The sequence below is a fragment of the Pelmatolapia mariae genome, linkage group LG2 (genome assembly GCF_036321145.2).
Source record: "Pelmatolapia mariae isolate MD_Pm_ZW linkage group LG2, Pm_UMD_F_2, whole genome shotgun sequence".
NCBI lineage: Eukaryota > Metazoa > Chordata > Actinopteri > Cichliformes > Cichlidae > Pelmatolapia > Pelmatolapia mariae.
In genome coordinates this window covers 23,645,902-23,668,986 of record NC_086228.1, presented here as the reverse complement: position 1 = coordinate 23,668,986, position 23,085 = coordinate 23,645,902, and the positions used below count along the sequence as shown (strand labels likewise).

The following is a 23,085-nucleotide window of genomic DNA, read 5'->3' as shown; positions in this document are numbered from 1 at the left end:
AAGGGAAATGTTTTATTGCGCGGCTATAAAGTGATTCAAATATTCGGCCTTTTCAAATACAGAGCAGGAACCCTTTAGAGAGCTCTGCAAGTGAGCTGCAAGCTCACTAGTTTGGGATTCAAGTAGCAAGTATCACACTTCACATTTCACCATCCAGAACATCGTAGAAATGCACATTTAGACAGTGACAGTTTGAAATATACAATTAAAGGACCGTACATGAGCAAATGTTCTTAGTTACCTTACACCACATCGCACAGTTAATGCAGGCTGTGTACCATGTATCTGCTGTATCCCAGTTTAAACTCTTATCCATGGCTGCTCCTTCCTGAGCCTGGCGGAGGTCTGTTTTTGTTAAAATAGAGTTCTTCCTTCCCCCTCTGGCTGAGTGCTCATTCAGTAGAGTAAGTAGACATTTACTGCTTCCATAGGAAACAAAGTAACTACTGAATTAAGTGCTTCTAGTAATGTCTTCTGGACAGATCAGACCAAAGTGGACACATTTGGTAAAAAACAAATACATTATACCAGCTGTCAAGCTCGGTGGTGGAGGGTTGATGATTTAAGTTTGTTTCGCAACCACAGGACCTTTGCACCTCTGTATATCAAAGTATTCTAAAGTCAAATGTGAGGACATCTGTCCGACAACTAAAGCTTGGCCAAAACTGTGTCATGAAATAAGATAATAATTCCAAGCAAAGCAGCAAATCTACAATAGAATGGTAAAATAGTATTTGGTAAATGGATTGGTTCTTATATAGCACTTTTCTACTCTAACTGAGAACTTAAAGTGCTTGAATGGGTTAAAAAGAAAGGCTCTTGCAATGCCCCAGCCAAAGTCCAGACCTCTACCTGCCTGAAATAACTTCAAGTTATTCATACTAAAGGTGGCTCTACAAGCTACTGAATTGGGGGGGTCCACACACTGCTACAATGGTGGATGTTCAAGATAAAAGTTCCAATATATATATATATATATTAAATGAGAAAAATAATGTTCAAGTTATAACAGTAGTAGTTGTTCGGTTGATTAGTGCAAATTACAGCGCTGATGTAAACATCCATGTTTGTTGGGAGCAGTTTTGATTGTACAGTCTGACAGCTGCAGGGAGGAAGGACCTGCAGAAACGCTCCTTCGTGCATCTAGGATGCAGCAGTCTGTCACTGAAGGAGCTCTGGAGTTCAGCAACATTTACATGAATGGGGTGGGAGAATCTCAGAGATGTTATTTTGGCCAGAGTCCTTCTGTCTCCCACCACCTGCACTCGATCCAGGGTGCATCCTAGAACATCCAACCTCTTCCTCTCAGCTGCCGATAAACTGCTGCTCCAACATACAACACTGTAAAAAATGACAGATGCCACCACAGAGTCATAGAAGGTCTTTAAAAACGCTCCCTGGACTCCAAATGACCTCAGCCGCCTCAGCAGGTAGAGTCTGCTCTGACCCTTTCTGTAAAGAGCATTAGTGTTGTGGCTCCAGTCCAGTTTGTTACTCAGGTGAACACCCAGGTACCTCTAAGAGTCCACTATCTCAATGTCCACTCCCTGGATGTTCACCGGTGTCAGTCTGGTGGGTCTGCGTTTCCGGAAGTCCACCACCAACTCCTTGGTTTTTCCGGCGTTGATCAGCAGGTAGTTCTGTTGGCACCAGTCCACAAAGTCCAGAGTCCACTGTCTGTACTCTGAGTCGTCCTCACCTGTGATGAGGCCGACTATGGCAGAGTCGTCAGAGAACTTCTATAGGTGGCAGCGTGGGGAGTTGAAGTCTGCAGTGTAGAGGGTGAAGAGGAACGGTGCCAGTTCCCTGTGGGGCCCCCGTACTGCAGACCAGCATATCAGAGACACAGCCTTGTGTCCTCACATACTGTGGGCATCCTGTGAGGTAGTCCAGTATCCACTGGGACATGTGGTGGTCCACTCCTGGTAGCTCCAGCTTGTCCCTCAGAAGTTGTGGCTGGATGGTGTTGAAAGCACTGGAGAAATCAAAGAACATGATCCTCACAATGCTTCCAGGCTTCTCCAGGTGAGTCAGAGCTCGGTGCAGGAGGTAGATGATGGCGTCCTCCACCCCAATTCCAGGCTGGTAAGCAAACTGCAGCGGATCCAATGAAGATCCAAAGGGAAAGGAGCTAAAATTGTGTTTTTAGTCACAGGATGCACATAGGGGTTCTACTGGGGTCCAAGAATAAAAAAATATGGACCTGGAAAAGAGCAAAACAGGTTTTGTCAAACCCCTGCAAACCTGGCTTCATAATAGAAATAAACTTTATTAGTCTCACACTGGGGAAATTAACATGTTATAGCAGCACAGGGGCCAGCAAGAAAGAGTAAACTAGAGATATATTAGAAAAATAGCATATAAATAAAAAAGGCCAAAAAACTGCACAAGAGTTATTACTGCCATTTACAAATGGATATAATATATACTAAACACACTTTTCATATGTACAGAACTGCATATTTCTAACTGAATATCCAATTCTGTTGCATGCTATCTCACCATATAGCCTTTATTTTGTTTATCGCCATAGGATATTCAGAAACCAGGCAGTGGGTTTTTATTACCAGCACACCAGTTTATATGTAAACAGGCTGGCTGTTGGTGTTTTTTGTTTTTGTTTTAGCATCCATGACCTCAGACATCTAAAACTGAATGTTGCACTGTACAAAACTCACAATAACTGAGATGAAGGCACTTTGGAAAAGTTAATTACTTGCATACTTTGTGTGTCATTAAAAAAATAAAAATAAAAATTAAAAAAAAAGGCACGAATATGCGTCTCTTTTTAAAATACTGGGAGTATTTTTCCCATTTTGTCATAGATGGATATATACAGTTAGATATCAAAGCAAAATATAATGCTTTGGGGTGAGTTACTGCTTTGAAAGAGTGTTTTGTCTGCCTGGAAAGAGCGGGCTGTTATGTAAAACCTACTGCCTTGGAAAGGGGGACGGTACTGTGTACACCTGCATGGACTTCCCTCCGGTGCTCAACCTCTTTTTGGTTCAGTGTGTTTGCTCGAAACTGGGAAAGACGCCCAGTCTTCGCCTGCAGGTTCAACTGCACCTGGGACAGGTCAACGGCTGCTATGTGGTAAAAAGAAAGAAAGAAAAGAAAAAAGTAGTTAATGAAAACCAGCTCGGGGGAGACACTGGCCAGACTTTGTGCCGTTTTCATTTCGCTGCTGTCCGACTTCACAAAGACCTCGCTGTTCTAGCTTGCGACACGTTTGCTTCTGCTTCCGGAAAACAACCTTCACACAGGTAAGACGAGTTTCGGCTTCGCCTTCGGCAAATTCTCTTCGTTTCTGTGTACAAATATTATTAGTAGCCGTTGTAGTTTTTCTTTTACGCTTCATGTGAGCTCTATGTTCGCGTAAACGAGTCTTAGAGCGCAAAATTCGCGCTTTCACGGAAAAGTAAGTCGCTCAAGGTGTGTAGCAGTTAGCGCTTTCTCCGCGGGGCACACACGGTGTAGCTGAAGGTGAAGCAATGTCTTCCTGCTCTCACTTTACCTGCCTCATTAACCAGTATCCTGGCCGATACCTATGAAGAGCTGCTTTTATTGCCCCCTCTGTCATTTGGATCTGTCAAGGTGGTGTTGTGATTAGGAGCTCAGCAACAGCCGTCGGTGGTCAATGGAGGGACAGTGAGTTATTTATGGTGGCAGTGACAGCACGCACATCCAGGCAGTCAGAGTCGAAAATGATCGCAGATGTCCTTGTTGCTGTCACCGAGTGTCTGTTTTTTCATGTGCGAAATTTTTAACTATGCAGAGAAAATGGTTATTTATTCAATCTGAAGGTGTTTGAAGTTTTTAGCCTGCTTTCCTTATTATTTCTATGAAATGTAAATTTCAGAGAGGAAATAATAAAGATGAGCCACAATATTAAATCCACTGACCGGGTCTGTTAGTTAGCATTTACTTAAATGTGATGTTCTGCTGAGAAACCTTGATTCATCCTGATGTTTTGAAAAATACAATCGACCTTAACTCTGTTTGATGTAAACCAAAGACACTCCCCAACGGTGGCCTTTAGCCCTCAATAGGATCAGTCGTCCCTTGCTAAAACCACAAAGAACTCCAGATGTTCCATATCAGTGCAGTGAAGAGTACTTGTTTTTTGTGGCATGTGATCAAAACATGTCTACTACCCAGTAAACTAATACAGTATATGACTTATATTATCACCACATATTATAATAAATGTACTCTAAAGAAGCCATTATGCTTAAGAACCTCTTTCACCACTTACAAGCTGCAAAAGTGGCACAAACATTAAAACTTCACTATGTGTGCGTGGGTCTTTTGTATATTGGTTGCAACACTCTCTAAGGGTTAAAGACCTTGCCGCAGGTGTTGGTTGATTACCACACAGCTCTGGTATTTAACACTGACTGTGTGTTTGCCAGATCTCGATGAAGGTTTGATAGAGTTTATATGCGTTGATTTATCTTTTCTTGCCGGGTTGCCTCTGGAGTAAACTCGTTATTTTTAGTTTACAAATGGACAAAATGCCTCAGTGGGCCTGGTTTTTGTTTGTGCTATTGGTATTAAATTTATACTGTTATAGTGTAATTGTGTGCAGCGGTGTTGTTATTGTAATGGCTTGAAATTGCTTTTGTTCTTTGATAGATTTCGGCACAGTTGGATTAAGTTAACCTGTTTCAGTTAAATAATTTTACGTCTTGATCAAATACACAGGAATCTTATATTTGTGCCACTCCTGCTGTAAATGAATCCAGAGCAGAGGATGCAATTTTTTTAATGCTGAACTATTAGAAATTTTAAAAAAGAAACAAACTGTTGACAAGTAATCCTCTGCTGAGGATTTTTTCGTGGGGATTTTGTTCACGAATTACAGCCCCAGTTTTCTCTCTGTAATAACATAATGAAATTACAGACATATGTGGTGTTTGCTTGGCTGCTGTACACTGGGAGGCTTGCATGCCTTGTGCAAACAAGCTTGACCTCTGTGCGTGATTTGTGGTTATGAGACTGGCTCCACACCACACTGTGCACGAGTCTGCTTTAAGAAGCTTTATTTGTATGTATATTTGAGCCAAAGAGAAGGTAAACTGGGGAAGGCATTTTTGGCAAATACATCATACCAGGTTTTATTGTGTTGTTGGAAATGATTATTGATTTTGTCCACACACAGTAGATATGCAATGCAAATACTGGTGATTGTATTTTAAACAGAGGACTTTGCATCCTGTTGCTATAGCAGTTACATAAGATTTCTCAGAGACTGCTCAAAACACGTGGCATTGAACTTTGATTATAAAGATTAGATTCAATTTCAGTTCAAGACGCTCAAGAGAAAAAATAGTCCTTGCAATCAAAAAGTAAACTTTTTTTATAGATAATAAAGTTACTGAAAGCTAAGAGTTACAAACAGGGAGTAAAACATACACAGAGTAATCAGTCAGACTTCCACCATGGATGATAAGACATTTCTCCCTAGTCTCCTGGCATCCTGCTTATCTCATGTTACCTTGACCACTGGAATGATTCATCATCTGGACTGAGGAAAAACAAGGCAGTGTAGTTTTCTTAAGGAATTACAGGCTTCAGAACATATTCAAGTCGTAAGAAAAAAGGTGGTTTAATCTCTGAGAAATGCTCGCCTGATGATTAAGAGTTATTCATGTCTGGGTAACTAATTCAATTAATTTTCCATTCTAAGTGCGGTATTGTCATTTAATGCCAGACATTAATGGAAGGTAGAGGCAGACATGGCACACCTCCTGTCTCATGGACCTGAGAAATTACTGTCTAACATGGCCTCACCTGTGTTCACCGAGGGTGTGGCAGCACATGTGATTCACTCATATCAGCTATCAAGGCATGGGATTGGGCCCGGCTTTGAAGAAACGCCACCTCAGGTAATCCTCTAAAAGAGACCAGAGTACTCTGTAGGGCCACAGACACTTCCCTCGAAAGCTTACGCTGTCACATGATTACAAGGCATTTGATTTGGATAAGGTGTTCCCTGGTGCAGCCTTTCCTCTTTGGTTGCCTCTTAACATATTTCACCATATTTATTTCAAAACCGCTGGTTTCATAAGCATGGGCTTTAATTTTCTTTTAAAGTAGACACTTTATCATTTCCACACCTCTAATACTGAAAACTTTCAAACTTAATAACACAGTTTAAATTGATCAGCTATGAAATATTCATTTTTACCTGTTATGAAGCGTAGAATGAGCTATAGAGACAAAAAACCTTTTTTTCTGCATAATTTTAAACTGTTTTTTTCTGCTTTGACATTGGACATTTTAAAGAGATTAACACACTTTGAAACAAAAGCAGTGCCTGCAGTTTGTAGCGCTTTCTTACATTGGCTTCATTTTTCAGCCCTGGAGGTTGTCACTTGACCACATTATGCTGTAACTTTTTGAAAACTCTCCATTTCACCTGGAAATTCCCAAGAAAGATGAGTACTTTGATCGAGGTCATGCTTTTTTTTCCCCTTTTTTTTAAAGGAACATGGTTAAAAGGCTAATAGCTTTACAGCCAGCCATTCTGAGATTACCATCATTTTTTAGGATGCTATTTATCCTCCTATGAAGCCATGTTTAATGAGGGCGTGTTGGAATACAAAACCTTTCGGAAGACTAGCTAGTGCATGTCACTGTAGCACAAATCAAATACACCTTTAATGTAAAGCCTAGCTGAATTGTTACCTCTTCATTAATTCAGATGGTGGATTTTACTTTACCGTCATCCACCGAGTGATGTGTTTTCAAGGTAAATGGAGCGTAGCCTGGTTTTTACTGTGTGTGTCTCTGTGCTACAGTATCCTTGACCCCGATTCGTAACAGGAGTGGGTATCAGCTGTACAAAGTGAAGAAAGAGAAGGGAAAAGGCCTGTGTACATGTATATGGAGAGATGTTTGCACATATTTATAACCAGGCTTTTGTGTTTGCAATCATTCACTCAGCTACTGAGAGTACTTTACCTGTGGTAGTGCAACATCAGCAGTCTGAGCCACCAACCCCCAAACCTACGCACACACTCACATACACACACTCACACACACACACACCGAGGCACTGATGATGGAGGCAGAACAACCATTTCTCCTTTCCTCTCATGGTGCCTAGTTATATTCAATTCCCCTCTGCATTCCTCACACCGGTGCAATTGGAGCTCATACACATCCACACTGATGCACATACACACACGTAGTCTCTCTCTCTCTCTCTCTCTCTCTCTCTCTCTCTCTCTCTCACACACACACACACACACACACACACACACACACACACACACACACACAGTCATTATTCTGACGGTCTGCTGGTGAGGAGGCAGGGTTCTGGTTTCATTCAGGCTTCAGGCAACTGCTAGAGTCTCTCCTTTGCGTGCAGTGGCTACTGGGCGCTTGACAGCAAAGATATCATCTCGGGTGAGTCGCTTCAATAACACTGAAGATAAAGCAGTCTTTTTGTGTCTGAAATCAGCACTGCGATCACAAAGACAGGGGACCTGAACATAGGGACTTTATTGTGGTGGCTCATTTTGTCATTTTCTTATGTGCAAGAGAACATTTCTCTTTAGTTGATTTGCATCAGTAAGATAAAGCCATGTATCTTATGGTGGTATTTGATGGTCTTTGTGGATTTCTTAGCCTTTCTGACAGTCCAAAGTATTGAAAGTACATCAAGCTATTTTGCTAATCAAGTTAATAAAGCAGTTAATAAATAATCACTGATTATTTCCATCCGCAAACAAACTGTTTTGATGGATGATGTGTCCTCAGTGGTAGATTTCACAATATCCACCTAAGTACATTTGGTATAATTTGCGATGTTTCTTCATTTGTTCTTATTTGGAGAGGTTGTCTAAAAGTTTCTCCAAAGAATGCGTCTCTAATCAGTGCTCTCCTTATGAGAGGGAATTAAAAGGAGATTACGACCTGCACAAAGGGATAGAGACCACTGCCGTTTGGGTGCAAGGGGTCATTAGTGAAGGGGATTGCATTTCTGCCCAGTTCATTCAGAATTCTTACTCCCGTGCGTGCTTTGCCTTTGTTCCTTCCCATTAGCAGAGGGTTGACTTTAGTCTGTTTTCTTCTGGCTCATTTCACAGAGTTCAGCGCTTTCAGTGAGAAGCACTGTGACTTTTAGCTGAGATGAGAATTCCTTTTGTCCCTCAGGAAACTTGCTGAGAGGAAGCAGCTGTAGCTTGCTGCCATATTGCTGCAGCTTTGTGGATTTGTCATTTCCTGTGTAGCTGCCCAGTTTAAGTAGGAATGGTCTGCTGTACACTTAACTGTGTTTCTCTCTCAACAGAGAATCAACATGAAGATGTGGAGATAACATTTTCGACTCTGGATAAACTGCTTCACTGCTGGAGTGGATTTGGCTGTGGGAATGCAAACGTAGACTTATGAAATATACTAAAGAGTTTGTGAGGAGATAAGAGCGTGCTGATCCTTTCCAGACACAGAAAACTGGACTGAGCTCTCTCAGATAATGGCTACAACAGAAACCAAAGTTAGCGGCAGCAGCACTGTGGGCCTGTCGTGGGCACGTGTCTGTAAGGAGTGCGGCCAGCAGCACGACAGCCAGGACTCCCACTTGTACGAGTACCAGGATGAGGTGGACGATGAACTGGTTTGCCACATTTGTCTGCAGCCTTTACTGAAGCCAATGGACACACCGTGCGGCCACACGTACTGCTTTCATTGTTTGAGCAACTTTTTGAAGGAGCAGGACTTCTGCCCTGTGGACCGCCAGCGGCTGCAGTTACATCAGTGCCGTCCCTCCAGCCTGCTGGTCAGGAACCTGCTGGACAAGTTGACGGTTATGTGCCCACACTGTGCGGAGTGCCAGCAGACGATGCAGCGCTGTGAATTGCAGCCTCACCTGCACAACAGGTAAGACTCAGTGGGATGCTGACTGTGGATACTGTTTGACCTTCACAGTTCTAACACACATGAAACTCTAAATCTTCTATTATGAGTATCTTATGACGACATTATACGCAGTGCAATAGTTTTACCTAGTTTTCCTTCATTTTGAACCATCTGCCTGCTTCAGACAAAGGTTGTAGTTTATGATGGTGTTTATGTAATGTGTCCTATGTTATATTCATGTTGATCTCTGATGCTGTCTTGTGTAAACTACCAGCGACCTAACTCATCGGTCATGTGGTTGTCACAAGAACTGTTGAACTTTTTCAGAAACATTTGCTTTCTTGCTTTTTAGGCAAGAGTTAAGACGAGTGTTGAATGGCTGTTTACTCAATCTGAAGCTACAGCTGGCTTTCGTTTAGTTTAGCCTAGCTTGAAGACATCTAGCCTGTCCACCTTGCAGAACTGCGGAAACTGTTTGTTAATCTGACAGTTGATGTGTAAAGTGGCCATATCACAGATTTACAGGGGGATTCGTGTGACAGATTAAAGATTTATTGCAGGCTTGTTAATTAGTAAGCTGAGTAAGTACAGGAAGGCAGTTTCTTTCGTTTTTTTTAAGCTTTGGAAAGAGCCACCTAAATTTGTTCCCTTTTTCCAGTTTGTCGATTAAGCTAACTGTTATTTATAGCCTCATATTTGGCTTACAGGCACGAGTATTGTAGCTTATCATTCTTGTCGAAACAACAACAAGAAGAAAAACTTAGATAAACACAAGATCTGCAGGGTTTTGTGAGAAAATTCTGATTACTTTGCCGCAAAAAAGAAAAGAAAAACATAACGTCTATAGCTGTGTTTTTGTACGGTGGCCTTGAGAGGTCAAACGTGCTCAAGCTTAAGAAAACACACAAAACACAATGGAAGTTGAATAAAATACAACAGAAATAGAAAAGATGCAGCAAAAGCCATTTAAAAATAAAAAGTGACAAGCTAACAGTAAACGGCTAATAGCAAACACGTATCTACAGTATTATATGAATCATGTGTTTAAACTGCATATCACCTACATCTTTTTCTCTCTTGCAACACAGATGAATCCTCAAACAAAAGTGCAAACCTTTGCGTGTTTTGGTTTCTGTTACATTTGCACCTGGTCCGTCATGTTATTGTGTCACATAAACACTCCTGTTGTATTTTGTGAGATTTTATGTTTTTCTACTTCTTGTCATGTGTTTTTTTTCTATATCCGTTGTGGGTTTCTTTTTTCTATTTTAGTCATGTTTTGTATGCTTTTCCGTTTGTTGGTGTTTTCTTAACTCGCAGTCCGTTTGACCTTTCAGGGCCACCATAGCTGTGTGCTCTTTGAAACTCTACCAGCTATTGCTGGTAGCATAGTTCGTCTGTGAACACACAGCTGTGTAGTTATTGAGTTCAATACGAGGCACAGGTCACTCTTCTTGTTTTCACATGGAGAGTGTGGTGCTTATCATCCAGTGGCCGCCATGACGCAGTCAGTTGTGGGAGGCAAATTAGCTTGCTGCAGCTTCTCTGTGTAAACAGTGAGGAGGCAAAGTTCAGGCATGAAGACCAGGCACCGGTTCCAGCACAGGCTTAATCAGATTCAGCCTGTCTCAACAGACACTCTGCAATGCAGAGAAGTCTGCATAGTGCTTCTCCTCTGGTCTCTTTGCTCTCACGAAACACATTTAACATTGAATTTTGTTCCCTGAGTTCATTTTCAGCCGTTCCTGTACATGTACCTATAATATTTGTCATTATCTTCACTTATATATGAATACAGCTTCAAAGGTGAGATCTCCTATTAAATGTGGCCAAAGTTCAGATGAGGTAATCATATGTATAATTAATTCCTTTGAGCCAAAAACGTCAGACAGCTGTAATGCTCAGTTTTTGTTTTTTTTTTACTGTCAGACCTGTATGATGCCAATGGGAGGGGATTTCCTTGGTGTTGTCATCTCAGCAGCACTGGTCTTGAACACAGCTTCATCACCTAACTGCTCTTCAAACGTTGTTTCTGATGAGCAGCTAATTAGAGGAAAGTTGTTTTTTAAAGGGAAGGGATGGAGGTAAAAGCAGCTTGTTTCAGACAGTGGGTGGACTGATGGGCTGCACAGCAATTGTTTGGAAAGATACTCTAGTAAAAGAATATAAAGCTTTAGCTCCAAATTGTAATAAAAGATTCTCTTTAAACTCCTTTTAACATCACTAATTCGCCCACTTACTTGTTAATGTTCTTCATACTTCTGTCAATCCTCAGATGTCCTGTTTTTAGAAGACTCAGAGAGGAAGCAGAGAAGAGGAAGAGGCCCTCATGGAATGAATTAAAGGGACGTAAGGGTGACGGAGAAGGGTCTGGAGATGCGAAACACTCAGCAACACTGTCTCGAAGTTCAACCCGGGATCAGCCCGAGCCTGGGCTCATTAATCCTGCCTATGAGGAAGGTGAGGAAGGTATGGAGTTATTTTATTATTTTAAAACCCGCCATTTCTCAGGGTGTGCGTTAGAACAGTACCAAATAATCTTTGTAGAAGCTTCTAGGCTTAACAGGAATATTTCCAGTTGGTAGGGTGATTGTCAGGGCACACACACGATTTGCTGCTTTTAGCCTTTAAGGGTTTGATTCTGTCTGTCTCAGGTGAATCATCAGCCTGGCTGTAGGAACATGTACCAGCTCACACACAGTTTAACCAGACAGTTGCATCATGGGTGGGAAAAACCCTGAAAGCAACTTGCAAGCCGGTATCACCGACCAAAGTTCAGTAAAACACAGTTGCCAGGCAACTGGTACCAGGTGTCCACAGTGAGGTTTATATTTGTGCAACTATAATCTGTCATTTGATTTTTGAAAAAGCTCTGTTAAAATCTCAGCAGACTCATCAGACTCATAAATCTAGAACGATGTTAGATATGTTTAGTAATGCTGCCCCCCCCAGCATAAAAACTTCATCATGTTGATTCATCCAGGTTTCACCATCTTTGCCGCTAGTAAAATTCATAGCTTTCTAACTGAATGGGAGCAAGTACATTGGTATTATTGCTGAGGAGTAAGCATGTAAGTACTTGTATGGTCTGTGTGTATGCACAGGCCATTTCCATGGAAGATCGAGGCTGTGCAGTGCAGCAGAGTTTGCGCTATCTCACTGTTATAATCACAAACTGAGGTCCACTCTGCGTCACTCTGTTTCCTTTTCATGATACTCTTCAGCGCATCCCGGAAACACAAATGACACAGATTTACTGGTTTATGTCATAGTGTGTTATTCCATGTAAGTATCTATGGGAAAAGAGACATTTCTAAAATCTTGGTGAAGACGGTGTTTTTCTCACCAAAATGTCTTGCTGGGAGTTAAAGGCGACGATCATATCTGTCTCTGCATTCAGGAAAAAAGATGGGCACAAGATATGCTCAGCTTATCTGAACACAAACATAACAAAAAATGCTCCTACAGCCTGCTCTTCACGCTTTGGGTTTTCTGTGAATTTTGCAGCAACAGGAAGATCATTTAAAGTTTGGATTCTATTTCTGTAGAGCTGTTTTAAAGTATAAGTCAACTAACAGTTGATTACAACATTGATCCTTTATATGTATACAGGCTACAGTAATGTTTAACCTAAACAACTGGCCAACACCAACATTAACACTATATGGACATATAATATAATATACATATACATATAATTATATGTCCATATATGGACATATAATGTTTTTCAGGTTTTTCCACTGCCTTCAACCATTCTGATAGTTGCAGCATTCTCCCTCTGAGAATTTGCACACATCTGCAAATTCAGAAACTGAAGCAATGATTAATATCATTCTCATCAAAGTTTCCAGACATACACAGGAGGTATCTGGAGTACTGAGCAGGGCAATCACAATCTACTGACATGGAGGTGCACATCAGGTCCAGGGTAGATTTAAGTATAAATCCCCTGTAACTTAGTTGTGCTTAATAGGGCGTTTACTGAGAGCTTGTGACATGCTAGAAAAGAGGTGATGGGGTAAGAGGCATCTTGAAATGTGTAAACAAGCTATCAGTGTATCTGAGCTAACTTTATGCGAGGTGAAATAGAAAGTGAGTATGTGCGCTTTAGAGTAAGACAATGTGGAAAGCTACAGACACCATGGACGAGTAGCCGTTATGCCCCGTATCCACCTGAAGAATGCATGTGTGGTTGATGCATTGCGCTGTAGTGTTTTTGTGAGACAACTGACCTTTACTAAGACTCGAACAGACCCTCGCATAGTCACAGGCTATTAATGTGTTGAAGGGTGTAGCCTGTTTTTGCTTCCAAATAGTTTCTGGAGTCACTCGTCACTGTTTAAATTGCATCTATTATTTCTTCTGTAGTTTCAATCAATGAAAATGTTTGTATACTGAGTCTATGAAATAAATATGCACTAAGCTTCCAATTTCTGTGGTTTTAAAAGGTACGCTGCTGGCACTGCGACCAAGCGCTAAATAGCTTATGTTCACTGAATAAAGATTTTTTTTTTTTAAGAAAAAGTTTTTATTGAACAGTGTCAAATATTTGCATGTTGAGTGTGAAGGCATTCATGTGTTCGCCTTTCAGGCAGCCTTACGAGACTTGTTTAGCAGGTTTATATCACGATGACAATGAAAATATTATTAAACGGTCAGCACAATTCATGCTCCTTTATAGCCTCTTTCCCTCCCCTCATCCTCTGTCCTAATGGCAGTGTCCCATTTGATGATCCAAGCCTGGGTTTTATACACTGAGCAGGTTTTGTTTATGCTAACAATTTACTTGGATGCCGTGCTGAAACATCCTGCAGGGAATAAAAACAATTTAAAGTGCTGGTGTGAATCTTTTAGTGTTTTTATTCATGTGTGGGAAAAACATTGATTTCTGGTGTGTGAATAAATATGTTATAGTTGTATTTTTACACCACTGAAATGAACCAGCTTTGCCTTTTCTGTTGTGTTTTTGGATCTATGGAAGTGTGACACCTCAGTAAAGTGAGGATAGAATTTGTTTAACTTGTGGGCGAGTTACCATATTTGGAAGATAAGAACCATTTACAAAGATAAAAAAAACATAATTAATCAGAGTCAAGCTGGACTCCAAACAGCTCAAACTTGTATGATTATATCTGTTTGTTTCCTACTTTCTGCTGGTGTTCTTGCATCGGGTATTTTGCAAGGTTAGGTATTTTAGGTATTTTCATTCCAGTGAAAAAGAGGAGAGAACTGGGAGTAAACAGGACATACAGCCATGTTTATTATTGTTGCTTTTCTTTTTCCCTCTCCTACAGACAACAACTCCCTGCGGTCCAGTCTGGTGGCCGAGGCCACTGTGGTGGAGCTGATCAGAGATGAACCCGGAGAGGAGCTGGGCCTTCGGATCGTGGGGGGGAAAGACACACCGCTGGGAAACATAGTCATACAAGAAATTGTGCGGGACTCAATAGCAGCTAGGGATGGCAGGCTGGCACCAGGAGACCATATTTTAGAGGTGAGAGAAAACAAAAACGAGGGAAGAGCTGGGATTAAGTTGTATTCAGCTGTTATTCAGTGTTGGGATTTAGAAATCTCGTGTCGTGGCATAGCGTGACAGTTAAGGTTAAAATGGTTTCGCACACAACACCTTATGACTACTTCTCATGGTATTGTAAACACAGTGCTCGTTAGAGGGGGTGGGAAAGTAGACATTCAAGATAAACAAGTTTTGTCTCCATGGCAATAAGGCGTGGTTAATATTACCTGGCACAAGTGCGTCATGTCAGCTTGAGCAACTTTGCTTTGTTGGTGTAACTGACTAACCCACTGCCTTTCACTTTAATAGTGTTCAAACATTAAGGAGGAACTGCGTTTGGTTTCCGCAGAGAATAATGGGAGTGCAGAATATCAATAACAAGAATATTCCACATCCGATTTCTACCCTCACATTGCTCTGAAATAAATTTCCTGTGAAATACATTTTAGCTTTTCCTCTAAAGCTAAGCAATCCCAGACCTGGAAATGGAAACAAAAACCGTACAGGAGAACAGCTCGCTTTCAGGATGCAAAACAATCGCTTCCTTTGTTTGTGAACATAAAAAGATGATTGAAACAACAGACTGATTTTTGCTGAGGCCTATTCTTAGATTTGTGAGGCAGACTTCAAACAGAAGAGACTTGGAACTAATGTTTACGTACCTGTGATAATCTTGATTATTTTATTAAGAGGACAACGAAACTAAAGTGTAATGTCCATCCTTCTCCTTCAGCGTCTCCAGTTCAGGGCTAACACTGAGAAACAGACAACCATTCACACTCACCTTTATACCTCCCGCCTAATTAGAATCCCCAGTTTTTGGACTGTGGGAGGAAGCTCAAATTTCCAGACAGACCCCAAGCAAGGTACTGCTTGCCACCAGGCAAGGCAGGCAACTGCTTTGAGGCAACAGCCCTCAGGGGGACCCCCTGAGGGCTGATAAACTTTAAACTACAGCAGTAATGCACAGCTTGTAGTGACAGTATGAGAGGCCTGAGCCTCCCTTAGGCGTCCCCACCTGACTCCAGTCACTCCCTTTTCAAGTGGCATGCATGATTGTGTTTAAACAAACCTAATGACAACAATGTAAATGCTTTTTTTTTTCTTTTACAAATGGCAATTATAAACATGATCCAGATGTTTTTACTATCTGTGGATGCTTCAGTTCAGCCAAATAGCAACAAAACATAACAGGTTTTGTGGAAAAAACATGCTCTGCTTATTTTGGTATGAAATTAGACAACCAAGGGCAAAATAAGTCTGGTTTTAATGTTTTCAGTGGCATGGAGGAAGCCACAGAATGGCTTTGTGGCTTCTGTTTAGTCAGTATTTCTGGATACAATTCAAAAACTGCATCATTTATCAGTTACCCTAACCTGCCATCAGCCATGAGACCTGCACCACATTCAGATGAAATTCCACCGCTCATTTTTTTCAGCTGATGAGAGACGAGCATGTGATGGTGTTTTGCCTCCAGATGCACAACATTCTAGTGATGAGGACTTTGAAGATTACTTGCAGTTATTTACTCAGAGTTAAATGACTTAATATGAGATTTGGATCTTCCAAAGGAAGCAACTGAGTGGCTTGGGTCTAGACTGAGTGAGAAAAACTTCCTGACTACAGGGAAAAAAAATTCTTTCTACTGGAGATGATTTATTTGAATTTTAGGAGCGGGACCGCACCTCATGCCATTGCCCTTCTTTGTCTATATATGGCATCCTGCATGGCTCCCCCCTCTCTTTTCAATTCATTTACCTCACAATAGTATATATTGATCAGTCGCCAGTTTACTCCATCTGCAGGACGTGATGAGAAGAATCATCTTCTATCATTGAAATGGATGATGACTTTCTTTATTGCGTTCATGTTGAGGGTGTGTTGGGTTGTGAGTACGATGCAGATGACTACAGGCTGTTCATTGACCGTTCAAAATCCAACCTAAAATGTATTGTACTGCATAATAGCAATTATTTTTGCATCCATGCCAGTTGGTCTTTCTGTCCAGCCGAAAGACACTTATGAAAATAACCAAATTGTGTTAAAGAAGCTGAAACACAATGAGCACAAATGAACCACCTGTGAAAAGAAAACTGTACAGAATCACTGAATTAAGTCGTGTCAACTCTTTTCTGGAAAACAGAAATCGTATTTTTAATGCAGGGCGTTGTATTGCGGGGCGACACGGTGGTTAGTACTATTGCCTGACAGCAAGAAGAATCCAAAATCTGGCCGTGGAGTTTGCATGTTCATCTTGCTGTGGCAACCATGCTAAATAGCATTAAAGCCAGATAGGACAAAGCTTTATTTCCAAGCACATCAAATTACACCACTGTCAAGAAAGGTTGATCTCTTTTATGCTTGACAAATAACTGTACACAGTGAAGGCAGGTAATGTTTGCGCTCAGCTGCTTTATCAGTGACTGTGTTGTTTCTCCTCTTTGTGGTGTCGTGTTCCAGGTGAATGACATCAGCTTGGCTTCAGTTCCCCACACTCGGGCCATCGCAGTGCTGCAGCTGCCCTCCCTCCTCAGGCTCACCGTCATGCAGGAGAAAGGTTTCAAATTAAGGGATCAACGCTCAGACCAAAACCAACCCACTTCCACCGGCTCCCCGGGCTCTCACAGTCCCCATAGCAACGCTACCTCCAGTAACAACCCTGGTACAGTCCTGCAGGTGACGCTAGTGAAGAGTCAGCGCACAGAGCCGCTCGGCATCAAACTCATCCGCAAATCAGATGAGAGTGGGGTTTTTATCTTGGACCTGCTGGCTGGTGGTTTGGCAGCTAAGGATGGAAAACTGAGGAACAATGACAAAGTTTTGGCCATCAATGGACATGACCTGAGGCATGGGACACCTGAAAGTGCAGCCCAGATTATACAGGTAGATTACAGACTGCACTCTTATTTCTTAAATAAACAAAGTTAAGATGCTGTTTAAAGTAAGTAAAAACACAAAGAATAAAAAGGACGTGCACATCACAAAAGTTATTCAAAAAGTGACATCAACATTATTATTGTGCAGCCCTTAACTTACAATGTAAAGTGCCTTGAGGCATATGTTGTTGTGATTTGGTGCTATATAAAGAAATAACATTGAACTGAATTAACAGCATGTTGACAACATTTTGGGACACAGGTTGTTTACAACTTGTACAGAAGCCAACACCTTCAGATGCTGTCAGATTAAAAGACAGGAAAGAAGCATCTGTTAGTATGTTTATTATGGACTCTGTCCCCAGCAAGTCTCTACAAGTCATAATGCATCTTAAAATTTCTACAGACCAAAGGCACCCAGGAGGGCCATCAATCACAGCATGGAAAATGTATCCTAGGTGATAGTTAGTGGACCAGACATGCAAAACCCTCAATATAAACACCACCTGGCAGAGGAATTCATAATAGGAGCTTTGTATGAAATTTGTTTGTGTAAAATCATTTACTTTTATTCTGTGTGCCAACAGGCCAGTGAGATGCGTGTGAACTTTGTGGTGATGAGATCTGCGGAGGCTCAAGAGGAAGGAGGAAGCAGCAGAACATCCAGGAGGACGCCTGAGCCGCAGTACTTTAGGCGCCGGTCCACCTACATGAAGGTAACACACAAACCGTTTCCTCCCAAGTCAATCCTCAAACTGAAAGTAACTGGCCCTCGTTTGTTTTAGTTTTTTTTAATTATATATTTTATATCCATGTTTCCAGGTGGTTTCCAGCTGTTGTCTTTTAACACCGCAACGTTGGTAGCAGTGTCTTACAAACTTTGCATGTTTATGTTTACACGGCGTAATTGTGACATTCACTCCTGTGTCGCTCACACTCAGTTGTACCATACACAGTGAGTGGAAAGAACAGCAACCCCCCGTTTGAGGGGTGAGAGCAGACACCTGCAATGGTGAGCAGAGATAAAAGCCCTTCTTTGGGGCCTCCCTCTGGCCTGATCAAAAGGCCCTGGGTGCTGCTCGCTCTGCCGCTACGGGGCCACTGTCTTGTTGTTTTTTTTGGCCATTTCTTTGCGAGACAGAGGATCAAAGCTGGTAACAGTTAGCTTTCGCCTGCAGAGTCAAGCCTTTTCGTCTTGCTGGGGGGAAGGGGGGGGGGGGGGTTCCCTGCTGTGGAGAGGAAGAACCCCCCACCTTCCCCAAGCTTCCCTTCTGATGGTTTACAGACTCCAGAGAGCCACAAGGAGACTGGTTGAAGTTGTCATTTTCCACACATCTTTTCCAGTACGAGAGCGTAGTGCTGAACCTCACACGTTCCCTCTGCCCTTACCTCTCAGCTCCATCTCAGATGTTTCACATTTGTTTCTACAAGTGGTTCTGTAAGGGGGATCCATTAAGTCAGTGATCCTGGAGAGAATGTGATTAGCTGGCATGTTAGGCCAAACGAAAAAAGGTTAACTCCTGTGGAGAAAACGTGAGGTAGAGGACATGAATTTAAAAATCCATACAATGAAGATGGTCAATATTTTTCTTATTGCTTGGTATTAATGTGTCTCATTGTTTCCATAGGATCCTCCAGGTGGATTTTCTAGTCAGGAGAAGACTGTGAGTCTGAAAAAGGAGCCTCGGCTTTCCCTCGGCATCACGATCGCCGGAGGGAGGGATTGTCGCAGCCGTCTACCGGTTTACATCACAAGTGTGCAGCCTGTAGGCTGTTTGCACCGAGATGGCACCATCAAAAGAGGTACAAACCACAGGAATAAAAAGAGTGTTCTTGTCTTTGTAATGTTCTCTTGGCCAAGGGCTACAGCTAGAAATTATTTCAGTTTTAATTCATCTTCAGATATCCTCAATCATTTTTGCCTGTAAAATGTCAGAAAATGTAAAATTAAAAAAAAATGTCACGATGATATCTTTTCACTTTTTGGGGTTCAAAGAAATGCCAGTTTTCTATCATGTATAACCAGGGTTAGGGCCGGTGATCGTGATGAACTGGACAGGCGGCCAACTTTGACAGGGGGGCATTTGGCTTAAATCACTTTGGCATTCCATAAAATAAGAAATTAAATTTCTTATATATATATATATATATATATATATATATATATATATATATATATATATATATATATATATATATATATATATATAAAAAAGGGGAGAGTATAATCATAGTCTCACTTACATGCTATTGCACTTGTGTGCGTGCACACACACATACACAGTGTACAAAACAGAGGTTATAAACTAAAGTGCAAAGTAAGACTTGTTAAATTTACGTTTGAAAGAGAACTACAAGAGTCAATTACGTTTGATTAATAAACCTAAACTCTGGGTCATCTGTACAGGCTACACAGCAACTATAAGGATAAAAAACTATTTTTAAACACATCATAAACGGGCCTGCATGATTACAGTCATGTGGGATCTTTTTTGGCCGTCCCTGGACCTCCAAGACCATCCATGCCATCAACACTGTACAGAATGAATTGAACATCTTTTCTGTCCACTGATTAATAATTTAGTAAGCCAGTTTTTGTAGAGATAGTTATACATAAATTCAATCAATTAAGCCTTTAACGAAAACAAAATTACAATGTATTTTAATAAATAAGTGTAAAGATTTTGGAAATGACAGCTCTGTTTGAAAATCCACTACAAAAGTACAGGAAAAGGGCAATTTTCCTTTTTTTCCTGCCTCTTTTCCAGGATACAATGTGCTGCTAAAGGACCATTAAAACTGAGAGGATGTCCTAAAATAGAGACTTGACTCTGACTTCTTTAACAGTTGCTCTTTAAATATTATATCCATCCCACACTTTGTCTGTGGTTGAACTGACATCTTGAGTTTAAAAAAAATCACTTTAAACACAGAGATAATTTTAACTGAACTGGCGTTGTCCTTGTTAACATCATCTGTATTTCTTCAGGTGATGTTCTGCTGAGCATCAACGGTGTCGATTTGACTCAGCTGACCTACAATGAGGCCGTTTCTGTGCTGAAGGCTCAGACAGCTCAGTCCCAGGTGGTGCTTCGTGTCATTCAGACTGTGTCTGAGGAGTCAGAGGACGACACCGAGGCTAACAATGACGAACTCGACATTGCAGAAGACTCACGAGATGACACCCTCAACTGGACCCCGCTGTGGACTCGTTGGCTGGGATTACCAAGGTAAAGCCAACTCAGTATAATCATTTACATCATAGTCATAGTTTTTTTTAGCTGTTTTTGCTTTTATGTGAAAGAGCTGACTCTGACTCGTTTCTTCAGTCACATGCACTGGTGCCGGGACATCGTCCTGCAGAAGACCAACAACGAGAGCTGGGGCTTCAGCATCGTTGGGGGTTATGAGGAGAGCCACGGGCAGCAGCCATTCTTCATCAAAACCATTGTGCCTGGAACACCGGCTCACTTTGATGGACGCCTCAAGTAAGTTAACCACATTTTGACTCCCATGTTACATCATCCGCTCCTGCATCTTTTCGACACTGACCCTGATAACAAAAATGTCCCGTGGCTTTCTCAGGTGTGGTGATGAGATAGTGGCAGTGAACGGAGCTACAACTGTGGGAATGAACAACTCCTCTCTCATCCCAATGCTCAAACTACAGAAGAATAAAGTCACGCTGACTGTGGTGTCCTGGCCGGGAAGTCTAGTATAGCAAACCTCACGTGCTCATTCTGTGATCTCCTTTCTTTCTTTACTGGGAATCTCACTGTCCCTTCCACATGTAACCCGTTGAGATTTTTGAGGTCATGTCATACAGAAGATGCGTGTTCTTCAAAACCATCCCATGTACAATAGATGATTTTCCATAGGTGGACTGTTTTTTGCGATATTGTCGTGTAACAATGATGACAATGCATGAATTATGTGCTAAAGACAAACTGGAAGGATTCGTTCTTTTGGAGTGTCTTTCTGATCCCATTTTAAAGTTGTATGTATATTTTTAGCTTATCTGCCTAATGTTTTATTTGGTAGTGATTACATCTTAGACTGTGTATAAAATGTAGCTTTAGGGTCTGCAAAGTGAAGCTAATGCAGAAGTGCCTTCTTTCTAATGACCTGCAGGGGACGACTTCGTTGGTTGCAAAAAGACATCCCGTTGTACAGAAGTCTATGGGAAGATGTCCCCTTTTCTATAACCTCAATAAACATTTTCCTTATGAGTTTATGATCTCCGTTGCTAGTTTTATGCCTTAATGAATATAGCATATAGTTCATCTTGTAAGTTATCTTCTTATTTGGAGTCAAAAAGGACGATAAAGCAGGGAACGCTTTAGAGTAGACCTGCCTTGTGACTGACAAGTGACTGAATGTGGAGTGTCCTGTGGATTTTCAGTCGGATCCTCACCTCACTCGTCACATCCATTTATAAAAACCCAATATGGTGACCGCTATCCCCCTCAGCTCGAGTCTACACAACAGGACTACGACACAACGGCTGCATCTATCCTTTGTATACAGCCTATGGATGGTATTAGGTGTTAAGTGATAATGAACATATGTACATAGTTGAATTGCGTTATTGTTAACAATATGCTGACACCAAATATTTCAGGAAAGTGAAGTCTTAAGTTGATTTAAATTGACATTTTAGAGCAAAATTAGCATCTACATGGAGAATATCAGCAGTGAGATTTTTTTTTTTTGGACAAAACTAATTTTAAAGGGTTTTAAAATGTCAGAAATATTTGAAGTCTACGTCATGACAGTAAAGATCACGCTGCTTTACTCAACAAATATGTATAGACCGTTTAGTCAGCATTGTGTTGCTAGGGGTTGGATCAGGTTTATTTCCTGTAAGCTCTTAACAGGAAACTTTAACTTGGGTTGTGAAACTCTTAAGCTGGTTTAAAAGAAGCTAATAGATTATGTGACGAACGTTGAGTTTTAATCAAAACTTTTTAATCTGTATTCACTGAATATGTGTATGTATATCATTTATCCGTTTCTTTCCAAATGATAAAGTTGCTCATAATGAACGAGTTTAATAAACAGGTGCCTTGTAGATATCAAAGGACAAACCAGAATCTATACTTGCCTTAAATTTTTTGCTCCACCAAAAAGTTTTTGCTTTCCTCATTATTTGTTCTTCTCAATATTTACTGTTTGTGGGAATTCAAAGCCTTGCTCTGATAGATCTGTGTCGACACATTCCCAGTGGCCTTTGTTGCATCTTTATAGATGCGATACTTATTGAAAAGCTATGGATGGCTGTAAAATTTACAGCAGGTAATGTGTGTATTAGCCTGTCCACCGTTTCATTATGTTCAATAAAATCATGAAATCATTCCGTCTTTCTGTTATGAAGGTTCTGTACACTTTGGGCTTTTTGGGGAGGAAGGTTAAGTGTAGTAAAGGCACAGCTTTACAAGCCACCCTTTATTTATACTTGATGATGGATGGGTAGTTTAGACGGGATTATAAATACACCAGTATTCACAGAGGAAGGGTGCAAATGTTAGAAATAATTTATTACAGTTACTGATGTTGAAAGTCTGTGGCTGGACGGTTTATTAGCCTGTTCACTCTGACCCCTAGTGGACACAAGGACTGAAGTGGCCAAGGTTTCCAGATTCCATCCTGTAAAACCTTTAAAATAACCATGATATCCATGAATTAAAAAATAAAACTATTGTTATTAATCTTGTGCTTTATCACAGGCCTGTTATGCAATTTTAAAATCATGCTCTAAAGTCCTCAACAGTGATTTCTCACAATTATGATTTGCCAGTTCTCTCAATAAAATCTTCACTT

General features: G+C 41.1%; 1 protein-coding gene across 3 annotated transcripts; it reads left to right on the top strand.

Annotated features, from left to right (window-relative positions):
- The first annotated feature begins 3,043 nt into the window (after nt 1-3,043).
- Nucleotides 3,044-22,577, top strand: lnx2b (ligand of numb-protein X 2b). 3 transcript variants are annotated; one of them, XM_063486171.1, is made up of 10 exons: nt 3,044-3,266; nt 8,306-8,892; nt 11,147-11,340; nt 14,169-14,368; nt 16,850-17,272; nt 17,853-17,981; nt 18,894-19,068; nt 20,255-20,495; nt 20,595-20,753; nt 20,851-22,577. In XM_063486171.1, the coding sequence occupies exons 2-10, from the start codon at nt 8,489-8,491 to the stop codon at nt 20,984-20,986; spliced, it is 2,061 nt and encodes a 686-aa protein (XP_063342241.1). In that variant the 5' UTR covers nt 3,044-3,266; nt 8,306-8,488; the 3' UTR covers nt 20,987-22,577. The 3 variants fall into 3 exon arrangements, with proteins under 3 accessions (XP_063342241.1, XP_063342250.1, XP_063342233.1); XM_063486180.1 differs by lacking the exon at nt 3,044-3,266 and adding an exon at nt 7,358-7,419 and having other exon boundaries at nt 11,147-11,331; XM_063486163.1 differs by lacking the exon at nt 3,044-3,266 and adding an exon at nt 7,358-7,419.
- Nucleotides 22,578-23,085: the final 508 nt, after the last annotated feature.